At 40.0% G+C, this 24,775-nt stretch overlaps 1 protein-coding gene across 4 annotated transcripts in view; it reads left to right on the top strand.

Annotated features, from left to right (window-relative positions):
- LOC124545173 (protein angel homolog 2) overlaps nt 1-23,752 on the top strand; it is a 166,544-nt gene extending 142,792 nt beyond the window's left edge. For all 4 annotated transcript variants that reach the window (XM_047124010.1, XM_047124009.1, XM_047124008.1 and 1 more), the window contains one exon: nt 22,543-23,752. In XM_047124010.1, the coding sequence (XP_046979966.1) occupies nt 22,543-22,699 (157 nt within the window). In that variant the 3' untranslated portion in view covers nt 22,700-23,752. The remainder of the gene's footprint in view (nt 1-22,542) is intronic.
- The last annotated feature ends 1,023 nt before the right edge of the window (nt 23,753-24,775 follow it).

Here is a 24,775-nt window from a genome sequence, read left to right as displayed (position 1 = left end):
TGTAGCAGCCCGCCTATGAATTGCTTCGATGTCTCCCTTCAGTCTGAGCAGTAGTCAAGAATAGGTCACACCAGCGTCCTATATGGGGTCTGCTTTACAGGTGAACCACTCTTTCCTAAAATTCTCCCAGTAAACCGAAGTCGACCATTCGCCTTCCCTACCACAGTTCTCACATGCTCGTTCTCCTTCATATTGTTTTGCAACATTATGGCCAGACATTTAAACGACTTGACTGTGTCAAGCAGGACTTAAGTAATACTATATCCAAACATTACAGGTTTGATCTTTCTAACCATCTGCATTAACTTACATTTTTCCACGTTTAGGGCTAGCTGCCATTCACACCAACTAGAAATTTTGTCTAAGTTGTCTTGTACCTTCCTACAGTCACTCAACTATGACACCTTACCATACGTCACAGCATCATCAGCAAACAACCACAAATTGCATCCACCCTGTCCACCAAATCAACTGTGTATATAGAGAACAGCGGCGGTCCTACCTCACTTCCCTGGGGCTCTCCTGATGATACACTTCTCTCTGATGAAAACTCACCATTGAGGTCAACGTACTGGGTTCTATTATTTAAGAAACCTTTGGGTCACTTATATATCTGTGAACTTATTCCATATGCTTGTACCTTCATTAACATCCTGCAATGGGGCACCATGTCAAATGCTTTCTGGAAATCTATAAATACGGACTCTGCGTGTTGGCCTTCACCCATTGTTCACAATATATCACATGAGAAAAGGGCAAGCTGAGTTTCGCATGAACAATGCTTTCTAAAACCATGCTATTCATGGGGACATACGTGCTGTAAAACCAATTTGTCACTTAGCCATATAAGCAAGCAGACCTTGTCCACACATGCATGGGAAAGAAGCATGCTGGGCTTGAGACAACTAAGAAGGTCACATCATCTTTATCTATGTTAATCAAAGCAAATAGCCAGGCTCCAATGCTGCTGCACCAGACCTAGCCCCTGTGGTGCTGCCTGCCATCTCTAGTTACACTCAGCTGATCGTCAGTTCCAACAATGGAAAGGACAATCTTGACAGTGCCTTTGATTCGACAAGTGCACTGAAAAATAAAACTATCATTTTCTGTGAAGAAAAGTAGTACTTACTAGTTTCCGTGTATTTTTAGTTTACTGCAGCACAGGCAGGGAGTTGTGGTGTGTCACAGCAACCAGGTGTTACCCTGAGGCAATTGCGTGAAGCACCTACTATAAAATCTTCTGGATGAGATCTGACGATGTTAGATTATGTGCAGAGAGATGCCATGGTGAAGGTAGAGATCCATTTGATCTGTTGGCTGCTGTGAGACACCAATCTTCTCAGGACATTTGCAGCTTTCCAGATGTGTTCCCAGACAGTAATATTGACTCCAAAATGCAGCTTCAAAAGTAAACAGAAAATTATGTTCGGACTGGAGCCATTTTTCACTAAACACCTACAGGAAATTGTTGCTGCTGTGCTACGGTAATTGCATGGTTGATTTGGGGTAGGGGACCAAACAGTGAGGTCATCTGATTCTGATTAGGAAAGGATGGGGAAGGAAGTTGACTGTGCCCTTTCAAAGGAACCATCTCGGCATTTGCCTCAAGCTATTTAGGGAAATCATTGAAAACCTGAATCAGGTTGGCCAGATGCAGGTTTCAACCATCGTCCTCCTGGATGGGAGTCAGTGCGCCACCTCACTCAGTGTATTTCATGGTCGTGATCGAGTTTGATCTGTTTGTACATTTTGAGAATAGTTTTTTGGGCCATGTTTTGGACAGGTACCACATTTCACTTATTTTGATTTAAAGTGCTGCAAAAGATGTGGTTGATGAATTTGAGGCAGGTGCATCCACTGTGAGAAAATCTTGAAAAGGCAGGCTGTTCATGTGCCCATGGATGGCCCTAATGTTAATAAGGTGTTCCTAAGAGAGCTGGAAAGCCAGCTCAATGTTGAGGATAATCCAAATGGTCCCATGGTTTTGTACTTTCAGACATTTGGTGACTTTAAGACAGATTGTACCGAAGTTGGTCAGAATATTGTTCAGCTACTGAAAGCCTTATAATCTGATTTAAAATATTTCCTCGTGACAAGCTGATTTCAGCAAAATTACTAGCTCCTTTGTTTTCCCACAGAAGTTTTGAGCTGTTTGGTGGTTGTAAAATGAAATGGTATCAGTTTGAATTCAGCACATATTAATGAGTGTTTAACGTTGTTTAAAGGAAGTAGAAAGAGTAAAGAAGGAACCGAAGTAGGTAAAAGCAAAATCGAAGGCACTGCTGGAATTACTATGAGCCATAGCTACTGGATTGTATAGGCTAAGTCAGGGGCGGGCAAACGTTGCACGCGGCTCATGAGCGCACAGCACTGCATGTGTGCTGATCCTGTGCAATCATCGACTGGGGCAGTGGCGACAGCTGGCAGGTTGCGGCAGTGTAATACCAGGCTACGCTGTGGATGTTGATGCAAAGCTCCCCTACGTAGTGAACGTTGTATTTCAAGAACTGGAAAATGCAGAGTGAATCAAGGAAACAGAGACGTGGAGATTTGCTATCTTTTAAAAAGGAAAATTCAAAATGTTTAATATGTAGCAGTATTCTCACTGGTCAGCGGAAGTTTAGTATTGAACGGCATTATAATAAATTTTACAAGGGCGAGTACAATTTATTGTCGGATTCTGAGCTGGTGGGGAAATTGACTGAGCTTAAGAAAAGCGATCTGACGATACGAGATGAATCTGATGTAAGTTGCTGTTGTCATGAGAGATCTGTGGCTTTCTTTTGTCATGTCTCTCATCTAACTGATTTAACATATTATGGAGCACTGTTTTCAATTTTTCAGGACGACAACAATGATAGCCCAGCAGTATATGCAAGTTATAAGATTGCGATTAATATAGCAAGAGCTGGAAAACCATTTGCTGAAGATGAGTTTATAAAGGAGTGCATCAACAACGCTGCTGATTTACTTTGCCCACTGAATGCAAATCAGTTTCGAGCTATCACTCTTTCTCCGCGGACTGTAAGCCGTCGTATAAGAGCCATGACAGGTGATGTTTACCGTCAATTAAGGAGTGCGGTGCAGGAGTTTATTGAATTTTCCATCGCACTTCATGAGTCCACAGATATTTCAGACACCGCGCAGTTAGTGGTTTATGTCCATGGCGTGGACACTGCTCTGCACATAACAGAGGATTTTTTAGATATGATATCTTTAAAAGGCACGACTGCCACATACTAAAAGCCGTTGAAGAAGCTGTAGATTCAGCCGGCTTGAACTGGGAACGTTTGGTGTCAGTGACAACAGACAGAACACCTGCAATGAAAGGGAAACAAATGGGATTTGTTGGATTACTAAGAAAAAAGCTACAGCATACAGAAGAATCATTGTACAGCATCCACTGCATATTGCACCAAGAAGTACTCTGTGTAAAAGCAGCAAAACTGGGGGACGTCGTGCAAGTGGTTATTCGGGCAGTTAATTATTTGAGATACCACGGGCTTACACATAGACAGTTTCACACATATTTAGCTGAAATTGGGGAAGAGTACGATGACATACCATACCACAGCGAAGGCCGCTGGCTTAGCCGCGGTAATGTACTCAAAAGATTTTTTGAGCTGAGAATACCAATAAATCAGTTTTTAAAGGACAAAGGAAGGTACAGTCCCAAGTTAGAAGATCCAGAGTGGGTTGCCGACCTTGCATTTTTAGTGGACATTACCAGACACAATGCATTGAACACAAGTTTGCAAAGAGAAAATCAGCTAATTTTTGAAATGGCTGAAAAGGTGCAAGCTTTCACTAGCAAGCTTGAGCTGAGGGAACTAAAGCTCTCGTCAGGGAATGCAGTGCATTTCCCTACTCTGTCTACGGTGCGAGAACAGAATTGCAAAGAATATGTTTCTGTACTTAGTGCAATAAAAGAGGAATTTCTCAAGCGATTTGGGGATATATCATATTTATCCCAAGCTTTTGAATGGTTCTCGAGACCATTTGCTGTTTCTGTAGATCTGTAGATGATATTCATCCCAGTTTGCAAATGGAATTGATAGATCTATAGTGTAATTCTCATCTGAGAGATAAGTTCCTTTTGGCAAGACATGTAATAGACTTTTATCACGACTTTCCACAGCAAGAGTTTTCTTGTCTCCGCGAATATATAGTCAATGTTTGGCTCGACATACGTTTGTGAGAGATTTTTTCTGTTATGAAAATTAATAAGTCTCGGTTAAGAGCGAACATCAGTGATGAAAATTTACGTAACTGTTTGCGTTTGTCTGTATACAAAAATTTTGTTCCAGACATTAAACATATTGTAAACTCTACCTATGATTATTAAATAAAACGTATCATAGGTAATAGGTACTCTTCAAACCACGATTTCTTTCAAGCACTCCTACTAACCTTATTCCTTCATTCAATAAAGCAAGCTAGGAAACAAAACGCATTTCGGAGGATGGAGCAGAGAGACGGAATGGTGGGTAGGGGAGAGAAGTGGGTGGCCAGCTTGCCCCTCGGTGCACGCAGAACACCTGTTAACTGCACACAAGCAAGTGCACCACAGACGTGCAGGATTCCTTCCTGCCCCTGGGCTAAGTCCCTGATGGGAAGGATGCTGATAGTTCATCTCACCTTTTTTGAGACTAGCTGCTCAGATTGAGTTGTTTATGACTTCATTTAAATCAGATGCTCCCTTCACTCCATCCCTCAATAATTATCTCCAATCCATAGTCAGAGAATTAGTGAGAAAAATTGTCCAGCCAGAAGTTTGTAGAAACAGACAGTGGTTGTCCCACCTGCTTTTATTTCTCCGTTTGTTGATTGTTGACCTTGGTGTCGATGTACTGGCTGAAAAATGGGTTGTGTGAATTCCGACACTGACTACTTTAAATGATTGAGCCAACAGGTGCACTGTTGTGTGTCACAGTATTTTAATTTCACTGTTCACAACCTTCACAACCCACTAATAATACACAGTTATATGACCAGTGCACTATTATTTAACCTTCGATAAGCCTCATTAACAGTTAGCAGGCGAAACTCCACATACTGCTACGATAGTTTACTGTTGAACAGCTGTGAGCAGTAAAACCTAATCACAAAGTTCACAGTTCTTTAAGAATAATCGGGTACGAATGGAGCAGACACTGTCACTATTTTTACACATGGCCTAATTGTTTAACACTTATTCCACAGTTAATTTGAAGCATTGTTGTTGTTCTAACCAGCATAGGTTACTCATCAGAAACTCGGCCGTGGACTGACTGTCGTGTGACCAAAAATCACGTCCTTATATATCATCACAATAATCGTTACTGAAACTACACATTGTTCGAAGTTAAATTTACAGAAATTACAATTAAAACTTAACTCACTCAATTAACTGAATACATCGAAAAATTGTGTCTTTTTAACAGTTTCTTCTACTATGAAGTTTAGGCCGAATTATTTGTTTGAATCATGAAATTAACAAATATAGTTACACAGACAATACTTTAGACAAAACTGTCAATTACCTTGGAATTAATGAAGGGCTGATTTTGCTAACATGTTTTTCAATAGAGCTAAATAGATACTTTATGATTACTAGTACTTCATCTTCCAAATGTTTACAATTATTACAGAATTTGTACTTGTTTATGCGTCAACAATAGAATTTAAGTTAAGAAACAATCACTGATTTCACCCTATAACAAACGATACTAACCAGGAATAGTCAAAAGGAATTAGAAAAATCAATTACATACATAAAACTAAACACAAAATTGGATCTGGTATTCTATCCTTCAAAACTGAGGACCAATCTTTCTCTTTTATGAAAATACAGATTATACTCATGTATGTCAATGTTAATTAAATCAAAATGAAGAAATGAATTTTAAGGACGCAGATGACAAAACAAGAGGGGAATTAAAATTATCCCAGCTTGCTTCGCCACAAGACCAGCTTCAAAACATATCTGAACAATGTTGCTGAGACTCGTTTGATACAGCTCTCCATGCTACATCTGAACAATAACAAAATCAATTGTAACCTCAGAAAGTGGACATCAGGTAAAAGCCAAGAAAGCTCTGGGTCAATGTGACATATCAAAGAAAGATATCTTGGCATTTTGGAATGAATGCCTTACATTATTGAAGAGTATGGTATATAAAATTATGGGTAAATCACCCCTGGATTATTTTCTTATGAAGGGCATACCATGTTCAATCCCAGAAGTGGAAATTAACACCGACCATAAGAAGAGACAGGCACAGCATCAGCACAGCTAACTACCTTAAATTGCTTTGGTAGTCATTAGGCCGACGCCATTGCCCATGAACTCCAGAGTATAGTAGAGATCATGTCAGTGAAGGAAATCCTTAAAGAATTTGATGAAGATCGGGTTTGCATAAATCAGTTCTGTATGATGGCCATTAGTGGCGAGATTGGACTTGTAAATGAGAAGAGATTTATCAAGGTTGCATGCATTCTGTTCCCTAGTGATGCTAACCATGAAAGAGGTTTCTCTGACAACTCAAGTCTGGTCAGAAATTTGACTGAAGTGTTTCCCATAGCCGTTCATGGTGTTGGCAATGTGGTTGGTGTCGCTGGGGCTGCTGATCTGTAACTGTCACACAGCAGGTAACACACGACTTCTGAAATGCACATGATAGATACATTGAACAGTAGCAGAGAATAGGACAGCTCGGAAGTCCTCAAATGAAACTGAGAGGAAGAATAAAATGAGTAGAGAAAAGCTAAGAGCACTACAAACTATAAAGACAAACTCATGGAAAGTGCTGAGTGTATTAACCAAGTAATACATGAAACTGGTCCAAGTAACACAAATATGGCTTTATTCATAAACCTCTGAACAATAGAAATAAGCCTCTTGTGACTCCATATGTATCAAGATAAAAGAATCGTACATAAGGTGCAACATAAGTGACACACAGAACAACTGATGTGAGCTGTACAAACAAAAAGAACATAGTGAGTGTGAGGCATGGGAGTGCTCCACATATACATAGGCACAAGTTGCCGGTAGACAGAATAGCGGGGACCATGTCATGTGCGTGCTTCCTACAGGCGGTCTCTAGTAGCTGGCCCGCACAGATAGAGTGGGTGGCTGATTAAAGTACACACGTGTCATGACACTGCACTCGGCGAACTCAGACTTACGTGCACTTTTTGCAGGATACAGCACTGTGAGAGAGGTTTCTCGTGCTGAAGTAGTTGTTCTGTCACTAAAAACTACCTGCTTGTGATGTCACTTAATGTCCATATATTTGGACAAGATGTCTGGAGATACAGTATTGTGAGCACTACATGCGGCATACAAACAGGAGAAACCGTACACTAGAATAAGACAGGCTCTACATCAGACTGATCAGCAGTACATAGTAAACAACACAGACACAAGCACAGACACGAATTCATATGCTATATCACACACAGGAAGTGAAGACAAGATAAACATACAAACATAGCAAAAGTAAGCGAAGTCTCCACAATACTAAATTGAATCAGTCTGAAAAGAAAACTGTGTATGTATCTGTTTGTTATACCATTTCATAGTATGTAACAGTATCTGAAGATCTGACATTTCTTCTTCTTTCACTGCATCAGGTGTGTCTAGATCAAAGTTTTACTGAGCCCTCGCACCTGATGCAGCTGACTATGACATTTTAAATCAACTCTCAATCTCCACTGTTATCTTAAGTTTGAAAAAATATTGTAACTGAACTAATCAATACATTAAGTATTACCACTACCAAGACAACATATGGTACAGACGTAACCATACACGCAGAAGGTATAAAGAGAAGAACTGTCACATCATATCTAAATCAAATTTCCGTCTCTTGTTTCTTCCATCAAATACACTTTTAATTTAAATTTAAAATACATCACAGCCTATTATGTATCTTATTTATTATCATTATCTAAGTTAGCAACAAGTTTAAACAAAACTGTGCATATGCGTGTGTCTATTGTTTTATGTTTCCCTTTTGAAAAAATTCCAACAAAAAAAATGAACTAGTAATAAAATGGAATTTGTATGATATAACTTGTAAAATCACACAATGTACAATGTGCTATATAATAACACAGCAGATCTTTACTTGAGAAATAAATAAATGCCCATATCAGACAAGTCTATTACTGTAACTCTTCAGGCTTTCCCGGCAATCTAATGACATCTTGGGTTGTCGGATGTTCTGACGGATATCAGCGTCGTACTTGCACGATATTTCGGTCACGTAGCTCGTAACCTTCATGAGGTGCGACCTGAGACTGCTCCTCGAGTGGACCTGGTCCAGTATTTATGCCTATGGCCTTCCCCCTCCACCAACGGCTGCAGGCGCTTCCTCTGTGGTCCGCGCCCATTCCCTGCGACCTGCTGGAGCGTTGCTGCTCCGTTTTCCATCTGCTGCGGTTCTAGGTGTTCCCTCTGCGGTCCGCGCCCACCAACCCCGCTCCTGGGGGTTTCATCTACGGTCTGGGGTACCAAGCGCTCCCCCTGCGGTCGCGCCCGCTCACAACGACCTGTTGGAGCGTTGCCGCTCCGTTTTTCGTCCACCGCGGCTCTGGATGTTCCCTCTGTGATCCGCACCCACCAGTCCCACTTCTGGGTGTTCCATCTTCGGTCTGGTGCTCCTGGCAGTCCGTCAGGGGCTCGTTTTCCATCTCCATGTCTCTGGTTCTTCTGTTTGTGCAGTGTTGCAGCTGGCCCCGTTGCTCCTTTAACAATTCCAGAGCCGGATCCCAGGCTCTGCTTAGCTGGTACCCTGTGTCAAGGTTCATAAGATTGTCAGCCATTTTAATTTCTATCGATTCTCTTATAACACTGTCCCAAAATCTGGGTGTTTGTGCTAGAATCCTGGTATCCTCATACTTCATGGCATGATCTAGTTCTAGACAGTGTTCAGCAATGGCTGACTTAGTCACCTGTCTTAATCTAGTGTGCCTCTGATGTTCTTTGCACCTGATCTCCACAGTTCTTGTCGTCTGATGTGGTATCGCTGTTCACCAGGGTCCCACTGAAGGACTCACTAGAACTGATTGCAGAGAAATTTGACGGTGCTCTGTTGGACCTGTTCAGTCATACACTGACATCCACGTATTTCCTGTACCGAAACCAATATTACAAGCAAACTGAAGGTGTAGCTATGGGCAGCCCACTGTCCCCTGTGGTTGCCAACATGTTTATGGAGAGTTTTGAGGAGAGGGCATTGGAGACAGCCACATTTAAACCCACATGCTTCTTTAGGTATGTGGATGACACCTTCGTGATCTGGCCACATGGGATGGACAGGCTCAATGAGTTTCTTGAACATCTTAACTCATGCCACCCTAATATCAAGTTCACCATGGAACTGGAGAAGAAGGGCCAGCTGCCATTTCTGGATGTACTAGTCCAGAGGAAAGCAGATGGATCAATTGGCCACAGTGTGTACCGAAAACCAACACACACTGATTTATATCTGCAGGCCAGCAGCTGTCACCACCCTGCACAGAAGAATTGGGTTCTGAAGACTTTGGTCCACAGAGCACATGCCCTGTCAGACCAAGAGAATCTACCTATAGAGATAGAACGTCTCAAAACAGTTTTCTCCAAGAATGGATACACGGACAGACAAATTGAGAGGGCACTCCAACCAGCCACCATAACACAGGTTCCTGAAGAAGACCAAGATGAAACAAAGATGGTGGCATATCTGCCCTATGCTGGCTCTATTTCTGCCAGAATCAGTAGGATCCTCCGTAAACACAATATCAAGTGTGTTTTCTGTCCATCCAACAAGATTGGAGGACTGCTGGGGAGTGTCAAAGACGACCTGGGATTACGAAAACCAGGGATTTACAATATACCTTGTCAACGTGGCAGGTCCTACATTGGCCAGACGACAAGAACTGTGGAGATCAGGTGCAAAGAACATCAGAGGCACACTAGATTAAGACAGGTGACTAAGTCAGCCATTGCTGAACACTGTCTAGAACTAGATCATGCCATGAAGTATGAGGATACCAGGATTCTAGCACAAACACCCAGATTTTGGGACAGTGTTATAAGAGAATCGATAGAAATTAAAATGGCTGACAATCTTATGAACCGTGACACAGGGTACCAGCTAAGCAGAGCCTGGGATCCGGCTCTGGAATTGTTAAAGGAGCAACGGGGCCAGCTGCAACACTGCACAAACAGAAGAACCAGAGACATGGAGATGGAAAACGAGCCCCTGACGGACTGCCAGGAGCACCAGACCGAAGATGGAACACCCAGAAGTGGGACTGGTGGGTGCGGATCGCAGAGGGAACATCCAGAGCCGCGGTGGATGAAAAACGGAGCGGCAACGCTCCAACAGGTCGTTGTGAGCGGGCGCGACCGCAGGGGGAACGCTTGGTACCCCAGACCGTAGATGAAACCCCCAGGAGCGGGGTTGGTGGGCGCGGACCGCAGAGGGAACACCTAGAACCGCAGCGGATGGAAAACGGAGCAGCAACGCTCCAGCAGGTCGCAGGGAAAGGGCGCGGACCACAGAGGAAGCGCCTGCAGCCGTTGGTGGAGGGGGAAGGCCATAGGTATAAATACTGGACCAGGTCCACTCGAGGAGCAGTCTCAGGTCGCACCTCATGAAGGTTACGAGCTACGTGACCGAAATATCGTGCAAGTACGACGCTGATATCCGGCAGATCACCCGACAACCCAAGATGTCAAGTCTATTACTGTTTCTTCCATAATAGTTTTGTTCAAATGGTCTTCAGATTTTATTCTGAAATCTCTATGTAAACAGTGTAATTTTTTTACAAAGATATACAGTGTTCTTTGTTTTATATATGTGTACTCCAACAACTGTTTTACTTTCTTTGTGACCTAGTCTCATTCTGCACTGTCCAGTCACATTAATGGACCACCTGTCAAAAGCCTGAATATGGTCTCCAAGAATAGACACACACTTGTGTTGATCCATTGTGCCCTCTATAACGATGAGATGACCCAAGAAGAGCAACAAAAACATTCTGACATTCGATAACACTCGCTCACCCTGTACCCAGCAACAGCCATCTATCCATTGGAGCATAAAACTAGATTCATCTAAAAAGGCCGTGTGTCACCACACAGTTGACATCCAATTGCTGTAATGGCATGCAAATTCCAGCCTTCGTCACCAGTGAACAGCAGTATGCATAGTTGTATGAAATAGGGTTCTGCTGCAGAGGCCCATACACAGCAACATCCGCTGAGTGATTGTTGAGGAGACACTGTTGGTAGGCCCATGGTTCATCTAAGAGGTCAGTTGCTCAACAGTCGCATGTCTGTTCGCCCTTACACGTTTCCACAGCCATCATTCAGCCATGTCATCTATGGCCTTTCGTGCACCACTGTCACCTCAACTCCAGTTTGGACAGCGCCATTTTGCCATGCATGGTATTCTTTAACCACGGCAGCAGCAAGGGAGTAGTCTACAAACTTAGCCGTATCGGAAGTGCTTCCACTCTTGGCCCGAAAGCCAATGATCATGCCCTTCTGGACATCAGATAAATCGCTCCAGTTCTGCATTACAACAATGACTGCACTGCTTTCTGTGCCCCCAACTTGCTTTATGTACCGTCCAAAACTAGTGCAGCTACGATCTGTCTGTCTGAATAGTTATTGCGGTTGATGTCAAACATATGTGTTGGTGACATGAACTGTGTAATTTTCCTGTGTTTTTTGTTCAAATTACATGTTACATCTAATTCTGTTGTCAGAGCCTAGTACTTAAAAAAAAAAATCGCTGGACACCCTGTTATCAAGGCCTACACCAAGGCACTGTAGTGCATACCACCATGCTGCTCAAAGACTGGAATTCAACTTCAATCTAGCGTTCTTTGTTTTTATTAGACTGCTTAGATAATGCTGAGAAAATTTCTGTGGTGTTTGTGCACACCAGTGTGGTGAATTCTATCTGTCATGTGTACATTTTAGAAATCTCTTAACTGGTTGGTGCACTTTTAAGGGAGGGGATCCTTTTGTCATGATATATCCCAAAAAATGCATAGTCTTCCTACCCAAAACAGTAGGTATTTGACATTGTGTGGCCTCACACCCAGCTGCTATATTAATAATTAACTCCACCGATCTCCTTTTCCAGTCCTGTTGAGGAGCAGGCCACGTTTGTCTAGTTCCCATCTCCTGATAAATCCCACCGACACTAGCACAATGCGCGCCCAGTCAGTCAGTACCATCCCCAACTCCAAATGGAATCGTCTTACAGAACTGTAAAGACGGCTGATCATGCCACTGGAATAGGACACCCATGCTCATATTTATGTAACCAGTTAGGGCAGCTATCTTCCATGGGGGCACCACATATGCTGTACACCTTGCCCTACCCCAGCTGTTCCCTGCCCCATCATCACTATCTGATCACCTTTCATGAAATCATTACACATAAGCCTTAAACCCACAAATTGCTTCATTCAGAAAAACACTGAGCTTAAAAATGCTGGTGATGTGATACTAATCAAACTTCTCCTGTAACTAAGGTCTACACGTTTGCCAGGACTGCTATCTGACATCTGTACTCTCTTCTGCATGACATTAGTGTTGCTCTTAGCCTTTCTACTGGTGTGCACAGTCTGTTGCATGTTTCCTACTCAAGGTTCCTCTCCCCTCAACTCTGGCACCTGAAAATTTTTAACGCCAATTCACACTGGCCATCATGACTCCATCACATTATGTACCGTCACTTCATGGCACCGTCACATCACTGTTTTACACTGTCCTTCACACCACACCACACCACATCATGTCATCTCAGTTCAAGTCACATGAGCTCAACTTGCAACTGTCATTAATCGCTAACAAGTAAGAAAGATGTAGAATAACAACTGATGTCAGCCGAAGTCTGACAAAAGCACAATGTTTGTGGCTGAGAGCATGGTTGTGTATTGAGAAGAAATGAGCTTGGGCGTCATGTGATCAACAATGGACAATGACATCAGACATCAAAACTGTTTTCCTGAGAAACGTTGATGGTGCTTTGGTGTGACATGATGACAAGTGTCAATGTAACCATTTGAAATGCATTGCGAAATGTATTGATGTGCTGTAATATGATAGCCACTGAGAATTGGCCTTTATGTTTGACACAACAGATCCGTCAGACCACATCCTCCAGCTAGCCTTCCTACAGACCGCCAGTTCTCAGCCACCCCCAACACCACCGCCTTCCTTCGTCCTCACTGTCTCTCTCCTGGCTTCTTCCAAACATGCATGAAGGGCACAGATCTTCTTTTCCGCTCCTTTCTTACTCTATTCCTGCTGCATATTTTTAAGTTCCAAGAAACCCCCCCAGTGATCAGCCCAGAGTTCTCTCCATACATTCCCCACAGGTGAAACAATTTGCTACAGCTCCACAACTCCCATGGTTTCCACTCATAGTAAAATAATATATCTGAAGCAAAAGAAGAATATTCTGAGATGTGTTATCTATAAAAGAATGTAACCTGGCAATAGTGTGCTGAGTTTGCTACAACTGCAAAGTTGGCGATGTCAGAGGGATATACATTTGAGAAGTCTTAACAGAAATTTGAAACAGTAGAAATTTCCTAAACCCAACACAAAGATATCAGATACTCACAGTAAACCTATTCCAAACAAACAATTATATCATCGAACTAACATAATTGTCTTACTTTGACTGACTTAAAAACTGTCACTGAAAGTGCTTCTGCCAGAGGATATCACTATTTCAGGCATGTCTGTTAAGGTCCGTGTTGTTGATAAGGTCTTCAGTCTGAAGACTGGTTTGATGCAGCTCTCCAAGCTAACTACTGCAACCTATATATTTCTGAATCTGTTTACTGTATTCATCTCTTGTCTCCCTCTATGATTTGTACCCCTCACACTTCCCTCAGGTACTAAGTTGGTGATCCCGTAATGTCTCAGAATAAGTCCTATCAATTAGTCACTTCTTTTGGTCAAGTTGAGCCAAAAATCTCGTGTTTCCCCAATTTTATTCAGTACTTCCTCATTAGTTATGTGATCAGCCCATCTAATCTTCAGCATTCTTCTGTAGCACCACATTGTGAAAGCTTCAATTATCTTTTTATCTAAACTGTTTGTCCGTGTTTCACTTCCATAAATGGCTGCACTCCAGAGAAATACCTTCAGAAGACTACCTAACCCTGAAATCGATATTTGATGTTAACTAATTTCTCTTCTTCAGAAATGCTTCTCTTGCCATCGCTAGTCTACATTTTATATCATGTGTACTTCAGCTGTAATCAGTTATTTTGCTGCACAAATAGCAAAACTCATATAAAACTTCTAGTCTCTCGTTCCCTATTCTAATGCCCTTAGCATCACTTAGTTTAATTCGACTACTTTCCATTATCCTTGTTTCACTTTTGTTGTTGTCCATCATACCATCTTTTCAAAACACTGTCCGTTCCATTCAACTACTCTTCCAGGTCATTAGCAAACCTCTAATTTTTTATTTCTTTTTCCCTGAACTATGATTCCTACTCCAAATTTTTCTTTGGTTTCCTTTACGGCTTGTTCAGTATACAGATTGAAGAACATTGGGGATAGGCTACAACCCTTTCTCACTCTCGTCTCAACCACTGCGGCCCCTTCAGGTCTTTAAACTGTTGTTACTGCCATTTGGTTTCTGTACAAGTTGTAAATAGCCTTTCTCTCCCTGTATTTTACCCCTGCCACCTTCAGAATTTGAAAGAGATTATTCCAGTCAACATTGTCAAAAGCTTTCTCAAGTCTACAAATGCTAGCAACATTGTTTTGTCTTTCCTTAACCTATCTTCTGATTTAAGTCATAGTGCCATTATTGCCTCTTGTCTTCCTACATTTCTCCAGAATCCAAACTGATCTCGCCCATGATCTCTACCAGTTTTTCCATTCTTGTGTAAAGAATTCATGTTAGCATCTTGCAGCCATGACTTATTAAACTGATATTTCAGTAATTTTCACACCTTTCAGCAATTGCTTTCTTTGGAGTTGGAATTACCACATTCTTCTTGAAGTCTGAGGGTATTCTGCCTGCCTCTTACATAATACGCACCAAATGGAAGAGTTGTGTCTTGGCTTACTCTCCCGATTCTGTCAGTGGTTCTAACAGAGTGTTGTGTACTCCTGGGGCCTTGTTTCAACTTAGATCTTTCACAGCTTTGTCAAATTCTTCTCACAGTATTGTATCTCTTATCTCATCTTTATCATGTCCACTTCCCCTTCTACAATATTTCTTCCAAGTTTATCTCCCTTATATAGGCCCTCTCTGTACTCCTTCCACCTTTCAGCTTTCCCTTCTTAGTTTAGGACAGGTTTACTATCTGAGCTCATGATATTCATACAGCTGTGTCTCTCTTCCCCAAAGAATTTTTTAATTTACCTGTAGGCAGTATCTATATTTCCCTTGTGAAATATGCTTCTAAATCCTTACATTTCTCATCTGGTCATTCCTGCTTAGCAATTTTGCACTTTCTATCAATCTGGAATATTTTACCCAAGATGATGCCATCATGTTTCAGCTATACAGTAGAGCTGCATGTTGTTGGGAAAAAATACGGCTGTAGTTTCCCCCTGCTTTCAGCCATTTGCATTGCCAGCACAGCAAGGCTGTTTTGGTTGCTGTTACCCTGCTGGATCAGTCAATCATATAGACTGTTGCCCCTGCATCTACTTAAAAGACTGCTGCCCCTCTTCAGGAATCACCAGGTAATTCTTCCTGAAGACATTCAGCTCTACTGTAAAGTTAAATGATGATGATGTCATCTTGTTTTAAATATTCCAAAGGTAAAATAGTCTCCCATTCAGTCTCTGGGTGGGGACTACTCAGGAGGATGTCATCATCAGTAGAAATAAAACTGGTATTCTATGGATCGGAGCATGGAATGTTAGATACCTTAATCGGGCAGGTAGGTTATTTTCCATCTCTGTCTTATCCTTACCTAATTTTCAGCCATTTCTTTTAAGTACCAAATTCCTGCCAGTCTCCCTCCCTTTTTTTTCGACTCATGAGCTCCTTGAGAAACTGACTGCCTATGCATAAATTTAATGTTCTGTATCTCATTGTCAGGACAACCAACTGCAGAGTTAAAGAGTGGCCCCCTTACATTGTACTCAGTGACAGTCAAATTGAAGAGAGAACAAAAATTAATAATGATAGTACTAACACTTATTTTGATAAAGCTGTGTTATTTCATTGGCTCCTCCTTTTCCTTCACTGAAGCAACCATGTTTGTATGAGGGCCATCCAGAAAGTAAAGAATGTTTGTTTGCATGTGGTCTGTGCACGTCTTGTTTCAGCTGCTCATTGGTTCAGGCATTTGGTGTTAATGCGGACGGTTGTCACACACAATTGTAAGTCTGACCTTGTCATGTGGTAAGTGCAGAGATCACTGTGCCCATAGCTGTGCTGATTGCGAATCATACCAAGTCTTAAATGTTGTTCATTCTCTGCAGGATTTAAGACTGGAAGAACAAATGTTCATAATGAAGACAGATCAGGGTGACTCTCATGATCGTAGGTTCACTGAAACAAAATGTGGATCGCATCATTCACGAGAATGAGTGATTCATAACTAGTGAGATGCATGAACAATGTCAGGAAGTGTCTCATTCAATTGTGGGTGAAATTATCGCCCTGCACTTAGGGTACAACAAAATCTGTGCATGATGAGTGTCATGCATGTTCACCGACACCAGAAAGCTGCAGGAATGGGTGCGGCATTAGCATTGTTGAAGTGATACAAAAGGAATGGCAACAAATCTATTGATCAGATTGTTACAGGAGGCAAAAGACAGGTTTCTCATAACAACCCCACATTGAACTGACTGTTTATGGAGAGAGATCATCTACAATCGTCTCAGGAGCCACGCAAGATTTCTGTATTGTGGGACAATGAAGGGGTCCTACAAGTCGATATCATGCGCCATAACACAACAGTCAATAGTGACACGTACTGTGCTACCCTTAAACGCCTTCATTGGGCTATCCAGTATCACCGAAGAGGCAAGCTCTCGTGTGGAGTTGTTCTTTTTCCATGAAAATACATATCCGTATACTGTCTGGCAGACACAAACCTTGCTGTGTGAGAAATTCCAGTGGGACATCATAGAGCATCCGCCCTACAATCTGGACATGACACTGTTGGACAGTCTCTTGTTTCCAAAACTGAAAATCACCTTGTTAGTAAACACTTTGCAAGTAATGAAGATGTGAAGGATGCTGTCGTGACCTAGTTGAATAGACGGGCTGGCACATGGTATGGTGAGGATATACACAAACTGGGACCAACATCCTACAAGTCCCCTAATGTGAAAGGTGACTATATGGAAAAGTAGACAAAGTATATGCCAAAACCTATATATTGAGTTCCTGTATTATTATTATTATTATTATTAGTAGTAGTAGTAGTAGTAGTATTAAAGAATATCTTGATATGGTGAACGTTCTTCACTTACTGGATGGCTCTCATATTGCTACATACATTCGATAACATTGTGAGACCAGACTATTATTTCACATATTTTGGCTCAACTGCAGGCCAGTGTGTAATAAGTCACTATCAAGTAAAGGGGGGAAAAATGAATTGATGTTTCTGTACATTTTCATGTATTGTTTTTTTATCAGCCACACAAAAAGAAATTTTTTTCATAACTCGTCTAACTTTCTTCTTTGCCAGTGAGGTGATTTATTGCATTTAAATCAGTCCTTTCCCATTAATGTGCAATGCAGAAAGGTAATTCATTCTTTCATTTGTTTGCTAATAAAGTTGAAAGATGTCACTTTCACAAGAGAAGAAAACTGTGCACTGCCACAATGTAATACTATTTTTATCAGATTAATTGTGTCTTTATGACCAGTACCTAACAGATATTATTATTATTATTATTATTATTATCATTAGTTTCACTTCTGCTTACACATCTAAACAACTTCCTCCACTGTACAGCCTACAAAACGTATACCAATCGGATTTCCGTAAACATCAGAGCACAACTTCTAGGGATACAGGGTACTTTTCTGGTTCAATATTATGTAAAAATCAATACCTATTCCTTCCAGGCACTGTTTATAATGTATTTGTTTTACAGATGTTTGTTGATATTGGGTAATGCAGCGCACTTTCTAAACAAATTAAAAGTATTTTGAATATTATTGAACCTGCTTAGGGTTATTAAAAAATTACAAAGAAATTGATGCAGTTTTTTTCCAAAATGCTTTCTCAAATTGAGGTACTGTTTAATCCAATGTTATACTTGTGAAGGAGACCAAAAATTTTACCAGATATGCATGACATGATGACTGAGGTACTAGATCTATTTAATTCCACCTATTATATGTAGTACAGGGATTAAAAAAATATCACCTCTTACATTTTAATTTTATAATTTTTTCCCAACAAAAATGTTATTTTTTCTGTAATTTTAGTTGATTCTGCCATAAAGCTTAGGTCTACTACGTAAGTATGGACTATTGCAAGTTACACAAAAAAAAAAAAAAATAGAGCAATGCTTTATAAACTTTAGGAAATATTTGTTCCTGAATTCTGAAAAACACAACTTGCGGGAAATTGTGACTGAAGATATGAGACCAATTAAACTATGCCTCAAAACATTCCTAAAGCATTTCTTCATCTACAATCTTCCTCTTGGCATTCCTTTTATCACTTCTTGCTTCTTTGGTAACTGAAAGAGCTAATCTTTTGGCTTCATGCACCTATTGCCTGTCACACACAAGCAATTGATATTCCATATTAGACGCACTTTTTATGCTTAAATTTCTCAGCATTTCCAACCTTCCTATCACTCAATCATTGAAACATATCAGTGCATCTAGTAAACCAACTTTTAATGTATTTAGTCCTACAAAAACATTCTTGGGTAATATTTCCCATATGCAATGGTTGAAACTTCCATTTGTATTCTGAGTGCCCCCATGAAGACATTTAACAAGCAAAACAGCGTCACTCAGGTCTCTAAAAATTGGTTTTATTTCATTCATAACAGGCTCAGGAAGAGAATGCTTATGATGGTATATTTGACCACTTTCTTTTGCTTTTTGGTAACCACACCAAGAATCTGCTAGGGCAAAGTCCATGAACAGGGTGGTCATCCGTGGACAACTTATGAAAGTAGGTGGCCCTTACAGCTTTTCTCATTGCTGTAACATCATTCAGAGGTGCATTTCATCTAATGGCCAGTCCATAATAACTCTGAAGGTCTATTTCAGTTTCTGTCAATCTGCCTTGGCCAGACAGAGATTTTCCATCAGATAGCAACTTTCCTTCCATTTCTCTTCGTAGCTTCCTCAATCCAGCATCCACCCTCTTTTGGACATGTCCACAAAACTCCAGTTTTCCTACCAAAGTATCACCATAAACATGGAACTCATTAATTTTATTGAAAGCTTCAGAGTCCCCATCACCTAGGTACTTCGTATGTCTAACATTATAAACAGGCAACGACCTCTGAAATATTTTTAGAGCTCCATCACACTGCACACCTCCACTGTAATGATCATAATTCTTAGAACAGTGATGTTCAATATGTCCTTCAGTGTTGCCATGGCAGGTGTGGCAGTACTTAGATAAGCACTCAACATCAACAACTTTCCCATTCTCCAGAGAAGTAGACTTACACCACCAGTCAAAGAACGATGTCCTCGAAGTTGCCATGTCCCATCAAGTGCAACAGCAATGTCCCTGGTTCCACTAATATTTACAGTTTCTTCTACTGCACATTTCATAGTTGCTTTAGACACAACCGTCGAGGCACCTAAAAGTATTTTTATATACTTGCTGAACCTACTGGGATGAGGAGGAAGGTCGATCAAACCAGAAAATGTTTGAGCAGCCTTTTTTCCTTTTCCTATTGCACACATTGCATGCACACTAACTTCAAATTCACATCACATGAACTATGCACAATGTTCGAAGTCATTTTTGAGGTAGATTTATTGCAGGATCTACACAGAACAACTAATTTTGACACTAAACCCTTTCTGCTAATTTGTAGTTCAGTTATTTCCGCACAGCCTACACCATCACGTTGTTTACATTTCACCACTTCCTTTATAAAAGAAGGTAAGATGCCCACATCAACAACAACAAATGCACTACAAACAGCGTCATTGTTAACACAAAAATTTGAATCACCAGGAGGCGTGCCATGTATAAGTTTCTTCCCTGACTAACTGATACATTGGTTACTTTCAGCAGTGTGGGTTGCTTTGTTTGTGAACTGGCTACCATGGAATTTCCTTTTATTGAATTTCTTGATGCGTGGCACAGTTCGTATTTATTGCACACTAAAGGATATGTACTTCCACAAATAAATGTAGCTCTTGGGCAACAAACTTTCAGTAACACGTGAACGAACTGCTTCAGCGAAACAAAAGTAAATACTAGCAAAGATAATCATTTACAGACACTAGAAACCTGCACTGTTATCAACATATACTACGTATCATATGTATAATTGCTGGAAACAGAAAGTCCACAGTTCTTTAAAAAAAAAAACTGGTTTCTGTAACAGAAATAAATGGAGCGTGGTGGCATACGTGACCGTAACTTTCAAGTTTGGTATATATAGGTCATTTTTCATTTGGAACTATAATGTATATAGTGTAATCAGGAAAGACTATAGAATTTAATAAAGTCATAAATTTAATTTTTCCACCATTTATAAGTACCCTGTATCCTTCATGAAGTTAACAGGTGACCTGAAGCTTGCCATGGATGCACAAGAGGTGACAGTCATGTGCCACTTAGACTTCAGCAAAGCCATTGACACTGTTGACTTTGACATTTTACTTTCCATACCCAACAGCTTAAATTTCTCGCCAACTGCAGTTGTCCACAAACAGAGCTTACAAAAACAGTTAAGAAACCTGTGAAGCCAATCTTCAAACACTACACAGTACTGTACTGGCGTCTAAAAGATGGCCACTTTTCCACCAAGAATAAGATTCTTTCAAGTCTGACCCCAAAATAGTCCACTCTGCGTAGTATCCTACTCATGCTATCCAGAGCTATTTTTCATGCTGGCTATAACTGTGCAGCATCCTAGCTAGACTCTTTGTACACTTCAAACCAGTTCCATGCCACATGGGTGATGGCCTTGTATTTGTGTTATCATGAAACTCATCGTAATGGCAGTCCTCTTATTACTTGCTACAGCCCTGTGACTCGGCAAACATATTTCATCAAAGAGGTCTTGGATATAATAGGGCCACTAAACTATCAATGAGGATAAATAAATGCAAATTGTAATAAAATAACATGTCACTTTTGAAATACAATGTATATGCTCTTTTATGTTTTTACCAGGTGAGTGAGTTAGATTCTTCCTCCTAACTTCATTTTATTAGATCTGTGGAAGCGAAAGCTTATTCTAGAGAATTATCTTGGATCGCACAACTCCCCACATGTGAACTAGCTCTTATTGACCCTCACTTGTTTATCATTCCTCATCTTCTGTCCTCCTTATTTCTGCCACCATTTTACAATTATTTGTCTCTCTTTTTAATCATTCTTTTACATTGTTAGGTTTCCTTGTCTCTTATTTGCTGAACGTTACTGCTTTGCTTTTGCCTCCTTTTTTTCTTCTCACTTCTATCTCATGCCCTTCAGTTTTTGGACTCCCTGTTTCTTATCATACACTTGTTATCTGCCTTTGCTGCCATTTCGTTTATTGATTTCCTTCTTATTCCAGTCCTACTGTGTCTTTTTTGACCAGAGACCCTGGCTGTCTTTATGCGTCATCCCAGAATTGTATCTTTTCTCCAGTCATTTTCCAATGAGGAAAGGTCTTGAGTTGGAAGCTAGTTTTACTATGTTTTTCTCTTTGATACCACCTTGTAAACAAATGTTTACCCCTCAAAATATTTGGCTGAAATAAAATGAACGTAATGTGCAGGCTGGGCTTTTGGTTAATGGTCATTCATTCTCATGGTAACTTACGGGAGGAGGAGTGCAGGGGGAGGGGGGGGGGGGGCTAGAAATAATATTATGACAAGAAATATCAAACATTCAAAGCCTCTCAAGAAAATTGTGTGTTGGCTGCATGAATAAGTGAGATTATAGTACTGTCACATGAGAAGTCAGAAGGCAAGCATCCTTACTGCTTTTCAAAAATTAAGCATCTGTGCTTCATTTCTGTGTTAACAACTGTATTACTATCTCCTATTTTGATGTCAGCTTCTTTTTTAGTCTCTAAGAACTGTGCACAAGTTTCTTACTATCTTTATGAATTCTGTATGAAATGCCCACTGCATGCAGGTTCTGGAGAAGATGTCTACTGTTCTTGCTGTCTCAAGATTTAGTGATCATAGATTTTCGTATCGCAGACATACACTCTTTCTGTCTTACAGCTGCCACTTTTTTGTCTGTTTTTATTCATACAAATTTTCTTTACGTAGCAAATTTGTTTGGTGCAGTGCTGGTGCTTACTTTATTCAAACATGGATTGAGATTATTTAATTACAATTTTAAACAGTTATGAATGAAATGATGTAAATATATGAAATATCTGTGTTACAGTGTTCCTCATGGTTTAAAAACTGAAGGCAATCTGAAGATGACAGCAAGGTACAAACTGTTTACACGTGGTGAAGCAAAAACTGTTGGTCCAATTCCAAATGATGAACATCCATCCGATCATTATCCATTGATGGTACATTTCATTCTTGTTCCATGATGATTATCAAATATTGCCCGAGAGCTGTGAAGGTAATTCTTGTGACACACACACACACACACACACACACACACACACACACACACACACATATATATATCTGTGTAGGAATTATAGCAGCATTTTTATTAATCTAAAAGTGAAGATGTGATTGATGGAAGAGATTAATTCAGAACTTTCATGCATACATCTCTCATGTGTTTGTTATTAAGTACAGCATATTTGTAAACATTAATGTAAAGAACAGAGTGACATCATGGTTATGTATCGAGTTGAGTGTTCTAAGTAACAGTAAGATGTGAAATAAGAAACATGAATGTAGCTGTAAAAGAAACACTGTGTATTTTATTACAGATATGTCTAAGTTAAGCACTTACAAAATAAAAAATCTGTGGAATTTGTCTTCTTTGCACCCTCTTTCGTATTGTTTCTTTGTTTTATTGTCTCAGGAAGAGGCAGACTGTGCCAGTAAACATCAGTATCTTGAGTTTTGATTAGTGCATATATCATGAAAAAAAATATCATTGTCACACTAAATTTTTGTTCCTCTATACTATTTTAGTTTTAATCAGCTTGCACAGATGTTTAAAAGAAGATATTCACACCAAAGGACAACTTTTCTTAAATGACTTTGTGGGAATAGAATAATGTCCGAACAGCATTTGTTGCCCACTACCGTTGGTGTCGAAAGCTAGTGATATTCGGACATTGTGGCTTTGATTTTACCTAATGAGATTTAGATGAGTGGATGTAATGTTGTAATTGTATTAACAAGGAGAATTACCACAGTGTAACATTTGGAGGTAATTCTCATTTGTTTTATACATGGGTATCTTATGTGCGTAATTCTCTTGTGGGAATTTTTTCCTGTGAATGTACTTTTTCCATGGTGGCTCTCTATTTCCCACATTTTCTTTATGAATTTAAAGTAATTTGCTTGTGTGCACTGAGTATGTGCCTTCCAATAACATGTATATTTTCATGTAAGTGTTGACGATTTGTACCATTGTAGTATATGTACATAAAAAATAAATTATTTGTGTTTTTTGTTGATGCTGTTACTCCTGTAATTCTTGTGATACATAAATGACTGGTGACCAACTGTAACAGAATTAAGTTTTTATGATATTAAGGAAGCCATTTTGTTTGTTGTTGCTCAATGCAGTTAACACATCCCGTGAGATATTAAAGTTAACTGGTATTGCCTGTGGTCGAAATTTGACCAACTGTGTTGATGTCACAAAAATATAACTGCACATAACATGGTGAACGGCTATAAATAGATTTCATTGGATGAGGTGCATGATAAAAAAATGTATCTTTATTTCATGTAAAACTGTGTGAAATTTCAGTGTCAGAACTGACCATAGCAGATGCTGCATTGTAGCTATGAATATTATTGAAATAATTCTTTGATTTCACTTAAATTCTTGGATCATTTGAAGTGTGTCCTTGTTAGACTGCACTGAAAATTAAATTTTGTGTTAACACTGGTAAATTACCTTTTCCCTTATGACAACACAATATCATTGCCATTGTATCACATGCGTTAATCTCTGATGTGAAATGATCTGCATTACAAAAACTGCACAGTAAATTCATCAAACCGCAACTGTAACAGTCAAAATTATGTGGAATTTCCTTAAGTCACATTATCATTATGAATGTCCACATTCCTCTTACTTTCTCTATACAAAAATACTGTCTATAAAACAAATATAGCTTCCACATAATAAGGGACGTTGGAAGTAATCGTTATTCAAAATGAAGACGTTAAAAATTAGGAACATACTCCAAATTTTCCGGTAACAGTGGCAAATGACCACAAAATTCCTCTTCCAGGAAAGGAAGCAAAATAACAATACCAAAGACAACATTATTTACAGACTTTGTTACTACAAAATGTTGATTTCCGCTGCTGATTTAATCACTGACATAGCAGCTGTCACATTGTAGCTGTCCCATACGCATGTGTTACTGCAAATGAAACATGTAAACATTAACATCCCTAGAATATGTATATATGGTTCTCGGGCGAGACGTCGGATGTCATAGTGAAAACTCCACAATATTTCG

Source organism: Schistocerca americana, chromosome 8, assembly GCF_021461395.2.
Source record: "Schistocerca americana isolate TAMUIC-IGC-003095 chromosome 8, iqSchAmer2.1, whole genome shotgun sequence".
Lineage (NCBI taxonomy): Eukaryota > Metazoa > Arthropoda > Insecta > Orthoptera > Acrididae > Schistocerca > Schistocerca americana.
This window is presented reverse-complemented; position numbering and strand designations above follow the sequence as displayed.